Source organism: Myodes glareolus, chromosome 11 (assembly GCF_982192425.1).
Source record: "Myodes glareolus chromosome 11, mMyoGla1.1, whole genome shotgun sequence".
In the NCBI taxonomy this organism is placed as follows: Eukaryota; Metazoa; Chordata; class Mammalia; order Rodentia; family Cricetidae; genus Myodes; species Myodes glareolus.
Window position 1 is genome coordinate 49,568,375 of NC_142036.1, and position 15,413 is coordinate 49,583,787.

The window sequence follows — 15,413 nt, forward strand, 5'->3', positions numbered from 1 at the left end:
GTGCTGCCACCACCACATCTGGCAGCTCCCACACCATCAACGGCACTGAAGCATCAGTTCCAGAAAAGGAAAAGGGCAACTGTGGTCAGCGCCCTCTTCTAGAAGGCTCCAGAAGATGAGGCACGTCTCAGGAAAGTTAATGAGTCTTTAAAAAGCCAACTCTCTTAGTATTCACAGGCTAAACTCTCTGTCACATGGAAACTTCAGCCTTGCCCGTTTGCTCATTTCCTGACCACCCTGGATGGCTCAAGTCTTGAGGTGGAGAGGCAACAGTTTTACTGAGCTGTAATTCACACACCAGACATGTCACCTGTGTATAAAGTACACACTTCAACAGCTTTAAGGGCCTTCACATAGCTGTACCTCAGTGGTGTGTGTATGTGTGTGTGTGTGTCTGTGTGTGTGTAGGGGTGCTTTTCTGGGTTGAGGCGTCTGTTGTGGTACTGAAGACTTGAACCTAGGGCATCGGCATGTTGGCCAAGTGCCCTGCCATTGAGCTATATCCCTATCTCCCAGGGCTAAAGTTCTGATGCTGATGTCAGGACAAACCGTAGCATTAATACCATGACTGTCCTAGTTAGCACTAATTGTCAGCTTGTCACAGCCTAGAATCATCTGGAAGTCTCAAATGAGTAACTGCCTTTATCGGGTTGGCCTGTGGGCATGTCTGCAATAGATTTTCTTGATGGACCCAGCCCACTGTGGAGGATGCCGTTCCCTGGGCAGTATAAAAAAGCATTCTGGGCATGAGCCTTAGTACGTCAGCTAACAAGCAGCAGCCTCCACGGCTCCTGCTCTATGTCTTGGCTGGAAAGTGAGCTCCGTGGTCACAGGTAATGTATGGAATAGCAAGCAGATCTACCTTAAGTTCCTGCCTTGACTTCCCTCAGCAATGGACTATGACCTAGAAGTGTGAGCTGAATGAATCCTTTCCTCTAAAGTGAGAGCATTTCATCCCAACACCAGAAAAGAAACTGTAATAATTACCACTGCCACTTGAATACTTCCATGAGCCAGACTCTCTCAGTGCCAAGCTACGGCAAGCTAAGAGGGGACGATCAAGAAAAGGGGAGAGAATTATAGAAAGGAAGAGAATTACAGATGGCCAGAGACCAAGAAAACAACACCCTAGTTTGAGGCTTTTAGCTATAAAATTTATAGACCCAAACCAGGTTAGCCTAGAAAGAAGCCACCTGGAAAAATAGCAAACACTGCAAACCTGAAAACTCTCCAGAGACCACCTGGCTCCACCTTCCAGAAGGTCAAAGTTCAGGTATCAATCACAAGTGTTCAAGGACCCTGCAGGTGATGGCCAACCAATCAGGACCCAATGCACTTGTGACTACAGCCAAAACAAGAGTCTCAATCTAAAATCATTTGCTCTAAGCTACTGATGCATGGGTTTCGCTTCCAGACTCCACCATAGATTAATCCAGGTCTGTCCCTGGGCCTCAGACTTATTGGTAAACGAGAGAAAAGTGTAGCAAAAAAGGGAAAATCAGCCACAGGAACACCCACACCACCACAGCAGAGCTAAGACTGAAAAAGCAAGGTTTTCTCTTTCTAAACAGACACTTCATTCTAATAACTCCAAGAGCACATTAGCAAATCCCGTCATGGAAGAAAACCCAGGAGAGGAAAATGGTACGACCCAAAATAAATATTTCCTGTCTGGATTTGGTGCCACTTGGTCTAAGCAATTTTCCTCCCACCCAGCCTCTGCTCTGTCACTCCAGAACTATCCATGATGCCCAAGTGCTACTCCCGGCTGGGCAGCAACGCAAGGAGGTCTGGGTGGCTAAGAAGAGACTCCAAGTCCTGAATAACAAATACCCCCATGGTGCGGGAGAATTGTCTGTATTCTGCCAATCATGTATTTTAATAAAACGTTGATTGGCCAGGCAGGAAGTAGAGGCGGGTCAACCAGACAGGAAGTAGAGGCGGGGCAATGAGAATAGGAGAAGGCTAGAGAGGAGAAAGCTCCCTCCGCCATTCCTGCGCAGACCACTGAAGAGACAACATGTAACCTGCCCAGGTGAAAACGGTACTGAGCTGTGTGGCTAACATAGATAAGGATAATGGGGTAATATATGTTATTAGCGCTAATAAGTAGCCAGAGCTATGGGCCAATCAGTTTATAATCTTATGGAGTCTTGTGAGTGATTTTCTTTGGGGTATGCCGGTTGTGGGGTACCGGGTAGGACAGAAACTCCAACAAGCCAGCCCTCATGTTACACCCCCAGGCCCCTGAACAGGTGGACAGCCCCAGTGAGCAGAGGCCCAGGAAGCATCTGGTGGAGGGCAGCATGGGTCCACAGACCACCCTCCTATCTCCCCCAGTTTTCTGAAAAGAGTAACACCCCACTATGCAGACGATCCCCAGCCTGGGCCAGGATCCTATGGAGAAAGTTCCTGTCCACAAAGCCCTTCTCTTACCAGACTGCCGGCGTCCTTGGCGCACGTGGGTAGATACCTCATCCTGGGATGACCACGCCTTCTTCAGCCGCTCTGGGCTGCAGCGATACCGACTGGGATCTGTAGCCAGGAGAGAAACAATCAGGCCTCTCGCTTCCCCAGCGGCCTACCAAGATGTTGCCCACACAGCACCACACGTCTTCCACCCGCACCCGCCTCAGATGGTCCTGGATGCCTCTGGAGGTCCCCCATCTTCTCTCTTCTTGCAACTGGGGGCTTTAGCCATTGAGAGTCCAGCTGTTCTAGCAGGCACGTGTTATTAGTCACACAACTGATCCCCACCCAGCCTTGACAGATAGAGTCCCCCATTCCTAGTTCCTGTTCCTAGACAGAAATATCAAACAAGATATTGTCTGACCTAACGATGTACACAATCAAGAACACAGGCAGAAAAGGGTGGTGACTTACAGTAAGAGTCCATTTCCAAGATGGCTTCCTTGGCCTAGAAGGGAAGGAGACCCACATAGTTACCACCTGATTGAGCCTCGCCTGCCCACCAGAGGACTCACACGGGGTCGTGCCATGACGTGTACCAATACCCGCTGTTCACCAGAGCCAGGAAGGGAAGCTCTAACAGATTCTTGGGAACTGGGTGAGAGGACGTGCTCCCCCTGAAGCCCATCTGAGAGAACCCTAGGAGCCAACCTTCTGGGGGATGGTGGCATGGTGGTTTTCCAAGATGAGTCTCTTGATGTGGTGAGTCCAGCTCCGTTTCTCCTCCACTGTCTTGGCCTAGGAGGGCACAAGGAGAAGGAACAGGGTTTATTATTTCAGGTCAAAACTGCCTAAGCACATCCAGGACTTCTGCGGTGGGGGGGAGGGGGAGAGGCAGGGGGAGTAAGAAGGGCTATGGTAGGGTGTCTGTGTACACCTCAGAGAGGTGCCTGTGATGATCTCACCCTTAGAGATGGAGACACTAGGGCATGGGGACAGTCAGGGAACAGGGAACCACATGCAAGTGTGCTTAGAAGTTCCCCAGTCTCTGTGTAGGCCTCTTCTTACCTGGATGCTATATTGCTGCTTGCTGTGCTTATAGTGGGTAACGGTGAAGCAGAGGGAGTCTCTGGTGCTTTCGATCAGCATCAGTGAGGAGCACTGGGGGGCAGAGAACAAGATAATTCAGCAGGAGGGAAAAGGACCCCAGCCCTTGAGACAGTCTCAGAAGTCGGCACCAGAGCCCGGTGAAGCCAGAGGGAAGCTGAGGAGCCAGGGTCTGTAGGGAAGGGAGGCATAAGTGAGGACAGCTTCGTTACCGGAATGTGACCCTTGTAGACAAAGTGATCGCCCCGCTTCTTGGTGATGAGCAGTATCTTGTCAAAGAGGAAGAAAGTCCTCTCGTTGCGCACGCGGTGTACGCGGAAGGTGGCTTCCAGGACCAGTTCTCCATAGGTGGTCAGGTCTGGCCCCTTCCAGTTAATGAGCAATGACTGGATCTCCTGCAACAGAGCAGCCCGGCACCCAGAGTCAGGCCTCACTGTCCCCGGGGAGGTCACCAAGCCCTCTCACCCCAAAGGCTTCCGTGGACACCACCCTTCCACTCCGTTAAGCACAGTGACAGTATTCCTTCTCCCAAGCCTTGCCACCTCCCAGCCCAGGGCACCTGCAGCCGAACCGCATGCTCATGTCTCCTCTTCATGTCATTGATGTACCAGGCCACGCACGTCATTGTGTCGATGGCATCCTCTACCACCTCGAAGCCATCCTCTTCTTCATCAAAATGTTTGGCAATTTCCTAGACCAAAGACAAGTGTCTGGGAAAAACCGGCTCCCGGGCTCTGCCGGGTACCCCAGCATAGATCCTGGGCAGGAGCCCTGCGCTACCTGGAGCAGGAGGTGGTACTTGAGGATGCGCTGAACGGGCTTCAGCAGGTAGGAGCCCAGAGGCAGGGAGTGCTGCAGCAGCGCCTGCCGGTCTCGGAAGAACTTGGCCTGCTGCTTGTCCTGCATGCACTCCGTCAGGGCTGCCACTGAGCTGGGAGAGGGCAGGGTAAGAGTTACCGCCTGGGGGACGTCTGGGGAGCAGGCAGGAGCCCCACACTCATCAAATGACCCCCCCTCCCCAAAGTCACTCACTTGGGGTAGTTGTTGCAATACTGAGTGTAGATATCAAACTCTTGGCTCTAAGGAAAGACGGGGGAAAAAAGAAAACAAAAATGATTTCAGGGAGATGCTCATCTGACTAGAAAACATAGGGAGACCAAAGGACAGGCTCCTGACCCCCTGAGCACACACTGTCATCTCTGAGAAGCTGCAGAGCCATCTTAGCATCTGTCTGGGATATCTCATCCACCCAAAGCCTTGGACAGGGAGCCCCAGGACTCAATGTCATCTTACATTGGGAACGTCTATCCCAGAAACACAGGACAAGGAGCAAGGAGCTGGTCCTTCTTACCCTTTCCACGAAGCAGCTGGCCACAGCCACAGGGTCACTATTGCAGCTGTCCAGGTCTCTGAGAAGCTGGCTGGGTGAAGGGAGAGAGGCCATTAGACCCCCAACGTCTGTAGCCACCTCTGCAGCTACACACCCCCCCACCCACTCCCTCATACACAGATCATGGCTGGCCCTGGTGTCGCACTGAGTCGCAGCTTCCACCCTGACTAAACCTTGCCCCAGACGGCAACCACAGAAAGAATCCAGCATGCCACAAAAACAGGGAGACACACGTTTTCAGCAAATAACAGTGGAAAAGGAGCTACCAGTACCCACCTCTGAAGGGGACACAGCTCCTCTGTAGGCAGGAGTCAAACACACAAAAGCAGAGATTAAAGGAGGGTAAGGACAGGAAAGAGTGTTCCCAGACGGGAGGGTGCAGGGAACAGAGAGGGACGGGCAGGACTGAGCACTCCGATCTTGGAAAGGAGGACTGCGGATATACTGGAGACAGCACTCCCTGCCTCCTCCATCTGCTTCCCTCCTCTCTCCCGAGCTGCCTCCTCCACACCTTCCTGAGTCCTGTCTGCACCCTCCCCTCCTACACACTGCCCAGACTCCCCCAGCTGCAAGGGGACCTGAGGGAAGAGTCCTCCTGTCTCGTCAACACTGCTCTCTAAACTGTTTCTCTTGACAGGACCCCGTCTAACTGTGGTCCCACAGCAGCAGATTCAACCTTCACAGACTCGCACAAGCCTGTTTTGCCTGGCCTGTGTGATACACTAACATAGAGGCTCTCAACCTTCCCAACGCTGCAACCCTTTAATGCAGGTCCTGTGACCCTTTAGGACGGTCACAATTATAAAATTATTTTTGTTGCTACTTCATAACTAATTCTGTTACCGTTATGAATCGTAATGTAAATATTTTTTTGGAGATAGGGGTTTGCTGAAGAGGTTGCAACCCACAGGTTGAGAACTGCTATCATGGGTCAGCCCTCCAGGGAATCCTTACTTCCCTTGGGATCAGTGGGAAAGAGAAGAAATAAACTACAAGATATGCGAAACGATATAGAAGGAAGAGAACAAGTGTGCAAGGCCTAGCAGAGTGCACAAGACCCAGAAGGTGCTGGAACCAGCAAACACATGACTTCAAATCAGAACTCCCTAGAAAGGTCAACTGAGGCCCTCTTTCGGCACAGCACTTTGATCTTGAGCAAGGGTAGCCTTCAATTCCTCGTCTCTGCAGTCATGCCTGCGGGTCACAGCCATGTGTCCAGTCATCCAGGGATTGTCCCCAGGCTCTCACGCGTGACCCAGGCCAAAACATACCTGTTCAGCGCATAGATGCTCTCTATGTTCCCAAAGAGGGCACTGACTTGCTCTGGCTTCAGGAGCCCGGGAGTATCAATGATCTTCAAGAGGTAGTCCTACATGGAGAGAGGTATGAGGACCCCGCACCTCTTGGTTTGGTCACCTAACCCCCCTAGTTACACCTTAATCCATACTGTATTGTGTGGCTATGACACCATTTCACAGGCAGTGTGCACTGTCCTGAGCCACGGCACGGGTATTTACTCAAAAATTCAAGTCTACTTGGCAACTTGGAATGCAACCTTATTTGGAAACAGGGTCTTCGTAGATGTCATTAGTGAAACCTCTCAAGATGACATCATTTGATATTTAAGGAGGCTCCAACGGTTGATTTCCTTCTAAGAGAAAGGGGCACAGGCATAAGCCAGGTGTTGGTTAGGAGCTAGGATAACGCAGTCCCAGGCTAAAGGACAACAGAGAAAATTAGCTCTGGCTTTCTGCAATCCCAGTACTTGGGAGACAGAGTCAGGAGAACTGCCTTGAGTTAAAGGCCAGCCTGGGATACACAGCAAAATCCTATCTCAGAAGAAACCAAACCAGGAGGCTGGTGAGCTGGAAAAGGTACTTGCCTAGTGACCTGAGTTCAACCCCTAGAGCCATGTAAAGATGGACGGAGAGAAGTGACTCCACAAAGCTGTCTTTTGACCTCCAGATGGGCACTGTGCAACACACACACACACACACACACACACACACACATACCCCACTTCCTCTGCCTCCTGAGTGCTGGAATTAAAGGCTTTGGCCACCATACCCAGCTTTTAGAGTTATTTATCCTTGTATTTTATGTATACGAGTGCTCTATCTTCATGCAGGCCAGAAGGGAGCAACAGATCCCATTACAGATGGCTGTGAGCTACCATGTGGGTGCTGGGACTTGAACCCAGGACCTCTGGAAGAGCAGCTGAGTGCTTTTAACCACTGAGCCATCTCTCCAGTCCACACTTCTTTTTTCCTTACTAAAAACAAACAGTCCGAAAGAGAATTCATTTCTGCTTTAAGCCAGGAGGTTTGTGGTAATTTGCGGCATAGCCTTAATGGACTCCCAGCCTGCTCCTCACCAGGTAGAGGGATCCTCACTGGCAGGTACGTGTCACCTTTCCCTGTGTGCCTTACAGTGTGGAGCACTGTACTTTTGCCAGCCCTATTCATTCTGCAGGCAAGGAACCTGGGCCCATGCCCAAGGCTCCACAGCCAGGAAACAGCAGAGTGGGGACCCTGGATGAACCTGCCCAGGTTTAATCCCTGCAGAACATCTAGGTCCCCCCAGTCAGGCTAAAGCCTCTCTCTTTGCTATCACAGTGCCCATTTCCCAAGCACCTACAAGAAATTCAATTACCCTACTTGTGTGATGGAAGGTGGCTCGGGGTCATAAGGAAGCACGAGAGGCCACAGTTCCCACCAGGCAGGTCCCCAAAGCTTCCTCCTGGCCTCACGGGAGGCAGATATACAGAACAGAGAGAGATGTCCAGGGGGAGCCTTCCATCCTGGGGCAGAGTCAGGTTGTACTAAAGAGTTGGGCCACTGGAGGCCAGCCCCTCCCGGTCTCAGCACTCACCTCCACGATACTCCGCAGGTCCTGTACGTACATGCGCTCTGTCTCCACAATCTCTCGCACCACCCGGCCCAGGTAGCTGAGCTTGTGGTGGGCAGGACCTGTCCCTGCACGGCCATTGAAAGGGGAGAGGGGCCCCTTCATGTTCAGCCAGCTGCTGGAGTTGTTGTTGCTATTGGGAACGTGCCGGCCCCAAGGGGAGCCTGTCCCATTCTGGGCTGAAGCCTCAGAGCTGGTGGGCTCCTCCATGGCACTGTGGCTGTCACGGGAGGAGCCAGATGAGGAAGTGGTGGACATTAGGCTGGGTGGACGCTCCTGGCTGCCATCTTGGTGGAGGGCAGTGGAGACGGGCATCCTGGCATCGCTGCCCGGGATTGTCACCTCGGGGAGATTCTGGAATAAAACAGACAGATGGAGGGTCACATTCTGAGTAGCTACAGAATCCGAAAGAGGAAGGGAGGCTGCTGGAGACGGGACGTGTGATAGCAGTAGAGTCCAGTTTGAGAAGATGAAAATAGCTCCAGAACGGACAGCGATGTGGGGACAACATGAAGGGACTCAATGTCACTGAACCACATTTACAAATAGCTAAGATGGTAAACATTAACTCATATATTTTACCACAACTTTTAAAAATAAGGTCAGTGAGATGATGTAGCAAGTAGAGGCACCTGCCACCAGGTCTGGCAACCTGAGCTCCGTGCCTGAGACACACAAGGTGAGAAAAGAGAACCGACACCCTGCAAGGTGACCTCTGACCTCCAAATCTGTGCCACGGTATGTGTACCACCTCCCAAATAAATAAATGAATGTAATTTAACAAATAATACCAAAAAAATAAAAAATAATAAAAGAAAGAATGTCTAAACGCCGAGAAAAGCCATTCCCTCAAAATAGGAATACTGACTGGCAAGGATGCTCAAGCTACATCCTTTCTGGATCTCAGCAGCTCAGCCTGTCCTCCTCAGGGTGGAGATACATGGTCTACACTAGGAGACAGTAAGTTCTCAGAAACTTGAGGCTCCAGAAGTGCAGAGAGGGTCTAGGGTACCTTCTAAAGAATTCAAAACGCAGTTCTAGGGACTGAGAACATGGCTCAGTTGATAACGCGCTCACCTAGCATGTACAAGGCCGTTAAGTTCAAGTCTTAGCATCACAAAAAACGAGGTATGGCTGGGTAGTGGTGTCGCATGCCTTTAATCTCAGCACTCGGGAGGCGGAGGCAGGTGGATATCTATGAGTCTGAGGCCAACCTGGTCTACAGAGTTACAGGACAGCCAGAGCTAGACAGAGAAACCCTGTCTCGAAAACAAAAAACAACCTATTGGCATGGTGGCCCACACCTGTCATCCCAGTACTAGGGAAGTAGAGGTAAGAGCATCAGAAGTTCAAAGCCATTCTCAGCCATCCAGTGAGTTCCAGGTTAGCCACAGCTTCATATCTAAAATCTATCATAAAAAAAATGCAGAAAGGAAACTAGACAAACAAGCATTGCCACTTGGGCAAAGTGCTTGGCCTCTCGGGGCTTTACCTATAACAGTGTACCCCAGAGCTGTGCCTTCAAGGTGATGCAACCTGCTGCCTGTCCTCGGAGCCCGGTGCACGGCACAGTGACTATCCCACAAATCATCAGTACAGGGTGATAAGGGCAGCTATCAGAATGTGCATCCCACGTGCCTGCCTGTCGATGCTGGCAGTCATTGCAGAGGGATGAGCCAAAAGCTGTTTTTTGGGTTTTTCTTTTTTTGTTTGTTTGTTTGTTTTGTTTTTTGAGACAGGGTTTCTCTGTAGCTTTGGAGCCTGTCCTGGAACTAGCTCTTGTAGACCAGGCTGGCCTCAAACTCGCAGAGATCTGCCTGCCTCTGCCTCCCGAGTGCTGCAAAAGCTGTCTTAAAAAAATGTTATTTATGTATTTATGTTTGTGTGTGTGTATGCGTGCATGTGGAGGTCGGAGGACAACCTGTGGAAGTTGGTTCTCTCCTTCTGCCATTAATTTCACGTCTTCAGGCTTGGCACTTTTCACCCACAGAGTGTTCCACCAGCGCAGGGCTCTTAACAGTGTTACACCAGCATGTAACACTCTCTGAAAAATTGCTACATCTTGGAGCACCAGTGGCTCCACCTGTACTGAGAGGGAAGAGAAGGGACGGCAAAGAACAAGCTAGTTTTACCCCTTGCCCCACTCCCAGGTACCGGGTGTAGGCAGGCCCCTGACTCAGCCACACCAGGAAATTCCCCAGGGCTGAGCAACAGCTGAGTCTTCTCTCAGCCCGGCTGGGCAAAGCGGCATAGAAGGCAGGAAGCTGCACCCAGGTGAGGCAAACACAGTCACAGGTGAACTTTATTCCCTGAGCAGATGGTACTGCTCGCAACCCACTCCAGAGAGAACACCTCATGCCTACCCACGGGACCAAAGCTGCCAGAACCCTCCATGGCTGGCTATTTCCTCAGGGGAGGAGCAGGGAGAAGAGGAGAAGCCTGAATCACTGGGACCAGTTTGGTGAGGAGGTGGGGACCCCAAGGACCTCTCTCACCGCTACTGTCCCTAGGACTCAGAGGCTGCCAGGCCAGACTTGGCCAACAGGATCCATACATAACATGTGGTCGCCACTCCAGCTCTTTTCCTGTGTCTCTACCCTAACGTGGAAACCAGGGCCTGTGCTCTGCCTTTTGTACATGTTGCTGTCTCTGCCCGCCATGGACTCCTCCGTACCTACTCCACGTCGTTCTCGACCTTCCCGCCTTAGGCTAGACGTTCTCTCTCTAGGAACCTCCCCATAAGCAGCAGACCTGGAGGCCTCTGCTGTGCATTCTTGTTGCCTCAGGCTTTCTCTGCTATTAACTCACTGTGTGACTGGGAATAGCTTGAGACCCTCTGCCCGGGGCTAACGGTTACACAAGCAGGGATCATCAGGGCCATCTGGAGAGTAGCAATGGCAAATAAGTTGACTTTTTTTTTTTTTTTTTGGCAAGGTTTTTTTTTTCTCCCTTTTGTGGCAGGGTCTCTAATACCCAAGACTGGCTTCCAACTCCCAAGGATGTTCCTCCTGCCTGCCTCTCCGGATTCCTGGGATTACAGGAACAAGTCACCAATCTAACTTATGGGGTGCTGGGGCTCAAAACCCGAGGCTTTGTGAACGCTAGGCAAGTAGTCTACCGACAGAACCATATTCCCAGACTAAAAGTTGAGCGTGTTCAGACCCACTTATAGTTCAACACTAATCCAGTCAGGCCCTTCTCACAGTCAGCATTTTGGCCCTGTGTCTCAGCTAAGGGATTTTAGGCAGAGCAAGGTGCCTATCACGTGACAGGTGACAGGCCAAGGGTAGCTCTAGGATTGGTGCTGGTGTTTGCCTCTGCCTACAACACAGGAAGCTAACTAAGCCTTATGGGGACCACTCAGGAGCCCTGTGCTGCCACTGCTGCCTCCGGCCCTCAAAGACTTCATGCTAACCAGCTGCACCCTTCTGCACAGAGACTGGGCCCAAACTCTACCCTGACCTTGACCTCTAGTCCCATAGGTCCCAGCTGGAAAAACAACCAGGCAAAGACTTGTGGCCTGAGATCTTTCCCAGATTAGCCCTGGGGTCATGTCAGCTCCTTTGGGGAGGCTAAACGGAAGAGACCCAAGTCCCCAAAGAATGTCACAGCCAGTCAGGTCATAAGCTTTACAGCAAAAGAGTCCCTACAGTCCTACCTTAACCCCCCCACACACCATAAGGGGGTTACTGTATGAAAAAAAACCTTCTGGGAGCCACTTTTAGGGACCCCACTTCTCTAGTTAAATACAGCTACCTGTTCACAAAGCCAGCGGTCCTGTTGAAAGCAGAGAGGACCTGTCTGAATCCCCCAGAGCCGAAACAAAACAGATCAGTCACTTGCTCAGTGGTCTAAGAGCTGCAAGGCGCTGAGTCTCACCTAACACCGAGCACTGGGCGCTATTCTGAGTGCCCTTGTACAGATGCACTAAGTGTGGAGCCCACCAGACTTGGGCACGTGGACTCCAGCCCCCGTACTCTCACAGCTGCTACCTCCCCTAGAGGACCTCACACCTGTCAGGGCCATAACCGATGCATTAGTCATGGCCCCTGGTTCCCAGTGCTTTGATGTAGGATACGCTACGAGGGCATCGTGACCATCCAAAGGGCCGAGAAGGCTTGTCTGGATCTGCACCATGTGGTTGGCCTCTGACAATCACTCTAGCATTGGGACAATACAGACTCTGGATCAAGGGGTCATGGGCCACAGGCAGGCAGTGATCAAAGGATTCCCAGGGTCAGAAGTTCCATGTCTCAGGTGATACTAGTAACCTAGGGTCCTACGCATGATAAAAAGTCCCCTCTTCTAGGCAGGAGGCCACAAAGGGTTCAAAGAACCCTGAGTGGTGGTGAGTATGTTAGAGCAGGATTCAAGAGTGGATGGTTAGGCCACCCCACGTCACTGCTGTGTGTATGGTGCAGACTCCTATGCCAAATCTTACCCACATGTTCCCTTTGGCAGGGCAACCTGTCCTTCCTTCCTACCCGATGAGCAGCACCCACCATGCAAGATTCATCCTAAACCAGGACAAGAATTTGGTTCTTCAACCTTGTCTGTTATGTTTTTGTTTTTTGAGACAGGGTTTCTCTATGTAGTCCTGGAACTCATTCTGTAGACCAGGCTGGCCTCAAACTTAGTGATCCGCCTGCCTCTGCCTCCCAAGTGTTGGGATTAAAGGTGTGCAGCACCACTGCCAGGCTTAAACTAAACTTGCCTCTGAAGAAGGCAGCAGTCAAGAGTCAAGCCCATCTATCCACAGCCAAGCCTCCAGATGTCTCCTGCAGAGGCCAAGTTCATCTTTCCGCACGACTCAACCCTGTCCGTTATCAATCCTTAAAACAACCTTCTAGAGAACTGACTCTCAAAACCTACACTATGAAGCTCTTGAGACGTTCCCCCAAAGAATCCAGGGACAGGAAGAGAATCCCACCCTCTTCCCCTTCCTTCCACTTCCTCCCCTCCTTCTCTATCTAAATTAAAATGTATCTACTCCCTTCCTCCATGCACACATGTGTAAAGTGTATTCTCCACCTCCCAAGGACCTTCCCCGGCCTCCCCAGGCAAGGAGGCAGGCAGGCTGCAACAAGTCCTTGGATTCCCAGCAGTAGATTGGAGCCAAGTCCCACACCTTTCCCTTCCAACTATGCCTCAGTACTGTGCCCTCAATTTGACCCAAAGGGGGATACCCCCAGGTCCCCAGACACAGCCAGTGTCTGTGTTGCCCTCAGGCCTCTCACTGAGGGAATTAAGACCTACTCTTCCCTCCACAAAAGATCCCCCAAAGAACCCTCTGGAGCCTTCTGGAACTCTCTTGTTGAAGGTCCTTAGCCCATCTCTGGCAGGTAAGCGGAGAAGGCAAAGAGCATGCTTGGCACAAACCCCAAGTCTGGCAGGTGGAGAGGTTGGAGACTCCTTGAAAATATTCTGGCTCCAAAAGGCTAACCTCACCCTTTCACCTATTGCCCTTCACCCAACACCCAAGAGCTGAAGCCCCACAGCACCACGCCTACTCAGCAGCCCAGAGAAAAGGGGTGGGGGTGAGGTTCCAAAGGTAACTGGTCCCTGCCCCCCCCCTTGCACACAGATGGCAGTCCTTCCCCAGAGATGACAATAGAGCCTCCATCCACTGGCCTTCTTGGCCTCCCATCCCAAACTCTCAAGACTGGGGTAGCCACAGGACTTTTGATCTACCCCAATTCCACTTTCAGAACTTCCCTAGAGAGGGTGTCAGGAGGAAGCCACAGAGAACAGGCACAACTTTTCCATTCAAACAGGCCGAGAAGCAACGTGAACTTCCTCAGAGATCTCAAGCGAGCTTCACAAACCGCTGGGCTGGGCTCTCCCCACAGCGCAGCATACCCCAGCATCATACTTACTTCCTAAGTGTTCCCAGAAGCCTCGCTTTTGCCGGTCTGTTCTTAAAGCTACACACACTCCTCCAAGGTCCTCGAGGGAGGGAGGGAGGGAGGGCTCTGAGGAGGTGTGGCTCTCTGCCACTATCCCCAGTGTATTGCTCATGGGTCCATTCCCCGCCTCCGAGAGATTCAAGAGCCCCAAGTCCCCGAGACACTCTGACACTCTCTGGGGAGTGATTGTGTTCAATGTGAGCAATGTGTTCTGGAGAGGTTGTGTGAACAGTGTGACCGGGGTTTCTGGGCCACCCAAACCCAGCCCAGCTGGCTCAAACTCATTTTCCCACCACCCAAGAGCAGCAGCAGTCCTTGGCTGAGTGAGAGGCAGCAAGACCATGGTTGCTAGGAAGGACAGGATTGGTCACCATGTCAGTGGGGTACTCCCACCTGAATTCCAGAGGAGGCCTGTCTGGGCCTCCTGATGGGAGTCCAGAAAACTCAGCTTGGTCTTGGAAAGGAAGGAAAGCCCCTGGCACCGGGCTTCAGAGGGAGGAACACTCTCCTACTTCCTACTCCCCCTCCCCCCACAACCTAAGCCTGTGTTTATGATGCTTTTTCTCAAACTGGGAAGTCCCCCAGACCCCCTCCCTCTCCATTAGGCCAACCATTGCTTGCTTTCAGAATCACTCTGCTTCAACCATTTCCAATCCCTCCAACCTAATGTACTTTCTACTGTTGGCCAAATACTGTCCCCCACCAAAGACACCCTCATCCCAATCCGTGGAACCTGCAGCACCTAAAGGTACTTCATACCGTGATCAAATAAAGGATTCTGAGGAAGGGAGACGATCTTGGATTATCTGAGAGAGCCCTGCATAATCATAAAAGGCACACGCAGCAGAAGCCCGAGTCAGAAGTCTGACTCGGCAGCAGCTCCGAACACTCATGGGCCCAGAGTAAATTCTATCCTCCCTAACTTGAAGATTGGAGAGATAGTTCAGTGGTTAAGAGGACCCAAGTTTGGTTCCCAGCACCCGTTTGGTGACCTCATACATACAATCAGGCAAAACCCTCATACACATAAAAAGAAAAAATCTAAAGTGTGTTACAATAGCAAAAGGAGGAAGCTATTGTACTTCTTTCCACTCTAATGATCCTGGGTATCACTTGACACATTGATCTATGAGGTTGACACACGCAAGCGTTTCTTCTGGACTGAGTCTGAATGCCCACTCATAGGGAGAGCTGCAAGACCAGACCTAGAACACCTCTCACCGTTCCCACAGTTAAGAAGCAGCTACACTGCGCTTGAGATTGAGACCTAAGCTAGTTCCTCCTGGAAGGACTCAACATTAGTCACTGCCAGCGAGAGTCCCAGGAGCCAAGACACAGCCAGCACCAGTGACTGACGGTTCACCCCGGCAATCTCGTCATACTTGGCCCGGCAGAGGCTGCCCTGCCATGACACAGACTCGGCGATCAGTCATAAAAGACTCATAAAAGACTGGAGGAAAGGCGAGAGCAGTCAAGTCTAGACACAGGACTGCAATGATAAGGCCTCCCTATAAATATCCCCCTTCCAAAAAAAATAAATAAGTAAAAGCAACCTACCAAGACATTTCACTTCCCAGAGGAAGGTAGGTACTTTTGCTCACTGCTGGGGTTAGTCAGTTACAGTTTCTAGCAAATTTTGCCACTTACAGAAAAAGATACAAAGTAGCTGGAGGGGAAGCGGGCAAGGCCTTGGA

The 15,413-nt window shown here is 51.3% G+C and overlaps 1 protein-coding gene across 17 annotated transcripts in view; it reads right to left on the reverse strand.

Annotated features, from left to right (window-relative positions):
• Plekhg3 (pleckstrin homology and RhoGEF domain containing G3) overlaps positions 1-15,413 on the reverse strand; it is a 43,223-nt gene that overhangs the window by 9,512 nt on the left and 18,298 nt on the right. For 16 of the 17 annotated variants that reach the window (XM_087911737.1, XM_087911733.1, XM_087911740.1 and 13 more), the window contains exons 2-12: positions 7,778-8,167; positions 6,178-6,275; positions 4,868-4,937; positions 4,549-4,595; positions 4,297-4,447; positions 4,076-4,207; positions 3,729-3,911; positions 3,478-3,570; positions 3,121-3,207; positions 2,884-2,917; positions 2,437-2,535 (exon numbers count right to left, since the gene is read on the reverse strand). In XM_087911737.1, the coding sequence (XP_087767863.1) occupies positions 2,437-2,535; positions 2,884-2,917; positions 3,121-3,207; positions 3,478-3,570; positions 3,729-3,911; positions 4,076-4,207; positions 4,297-4,447; positions 4,549-4,595; positions 4,868-4,937; positions 6,178-6,275; positions 7,778-8,128 (1,345 nt within the window). In that variant the 5' untranslated portion in view covers positions 8,129-8,167. Of the gene's footprint in view, positions 1-2,436; positions 2,536-2,883; positions 2,918-3,120; positions 3,208-3,477; positions 3,571-3,728; positions 3,912-4,075; positions 4,208-4,296; positions 4,448-4,548; positions 4,596-4,867; positions 4,938-6,177; positions 6,276-7,777; positions 8,168-13,689; positions 13,743-15,413 lie in introns of those variants that run through there. The other variant, XM_087911734.1, reaches the window with a different exon arrangement.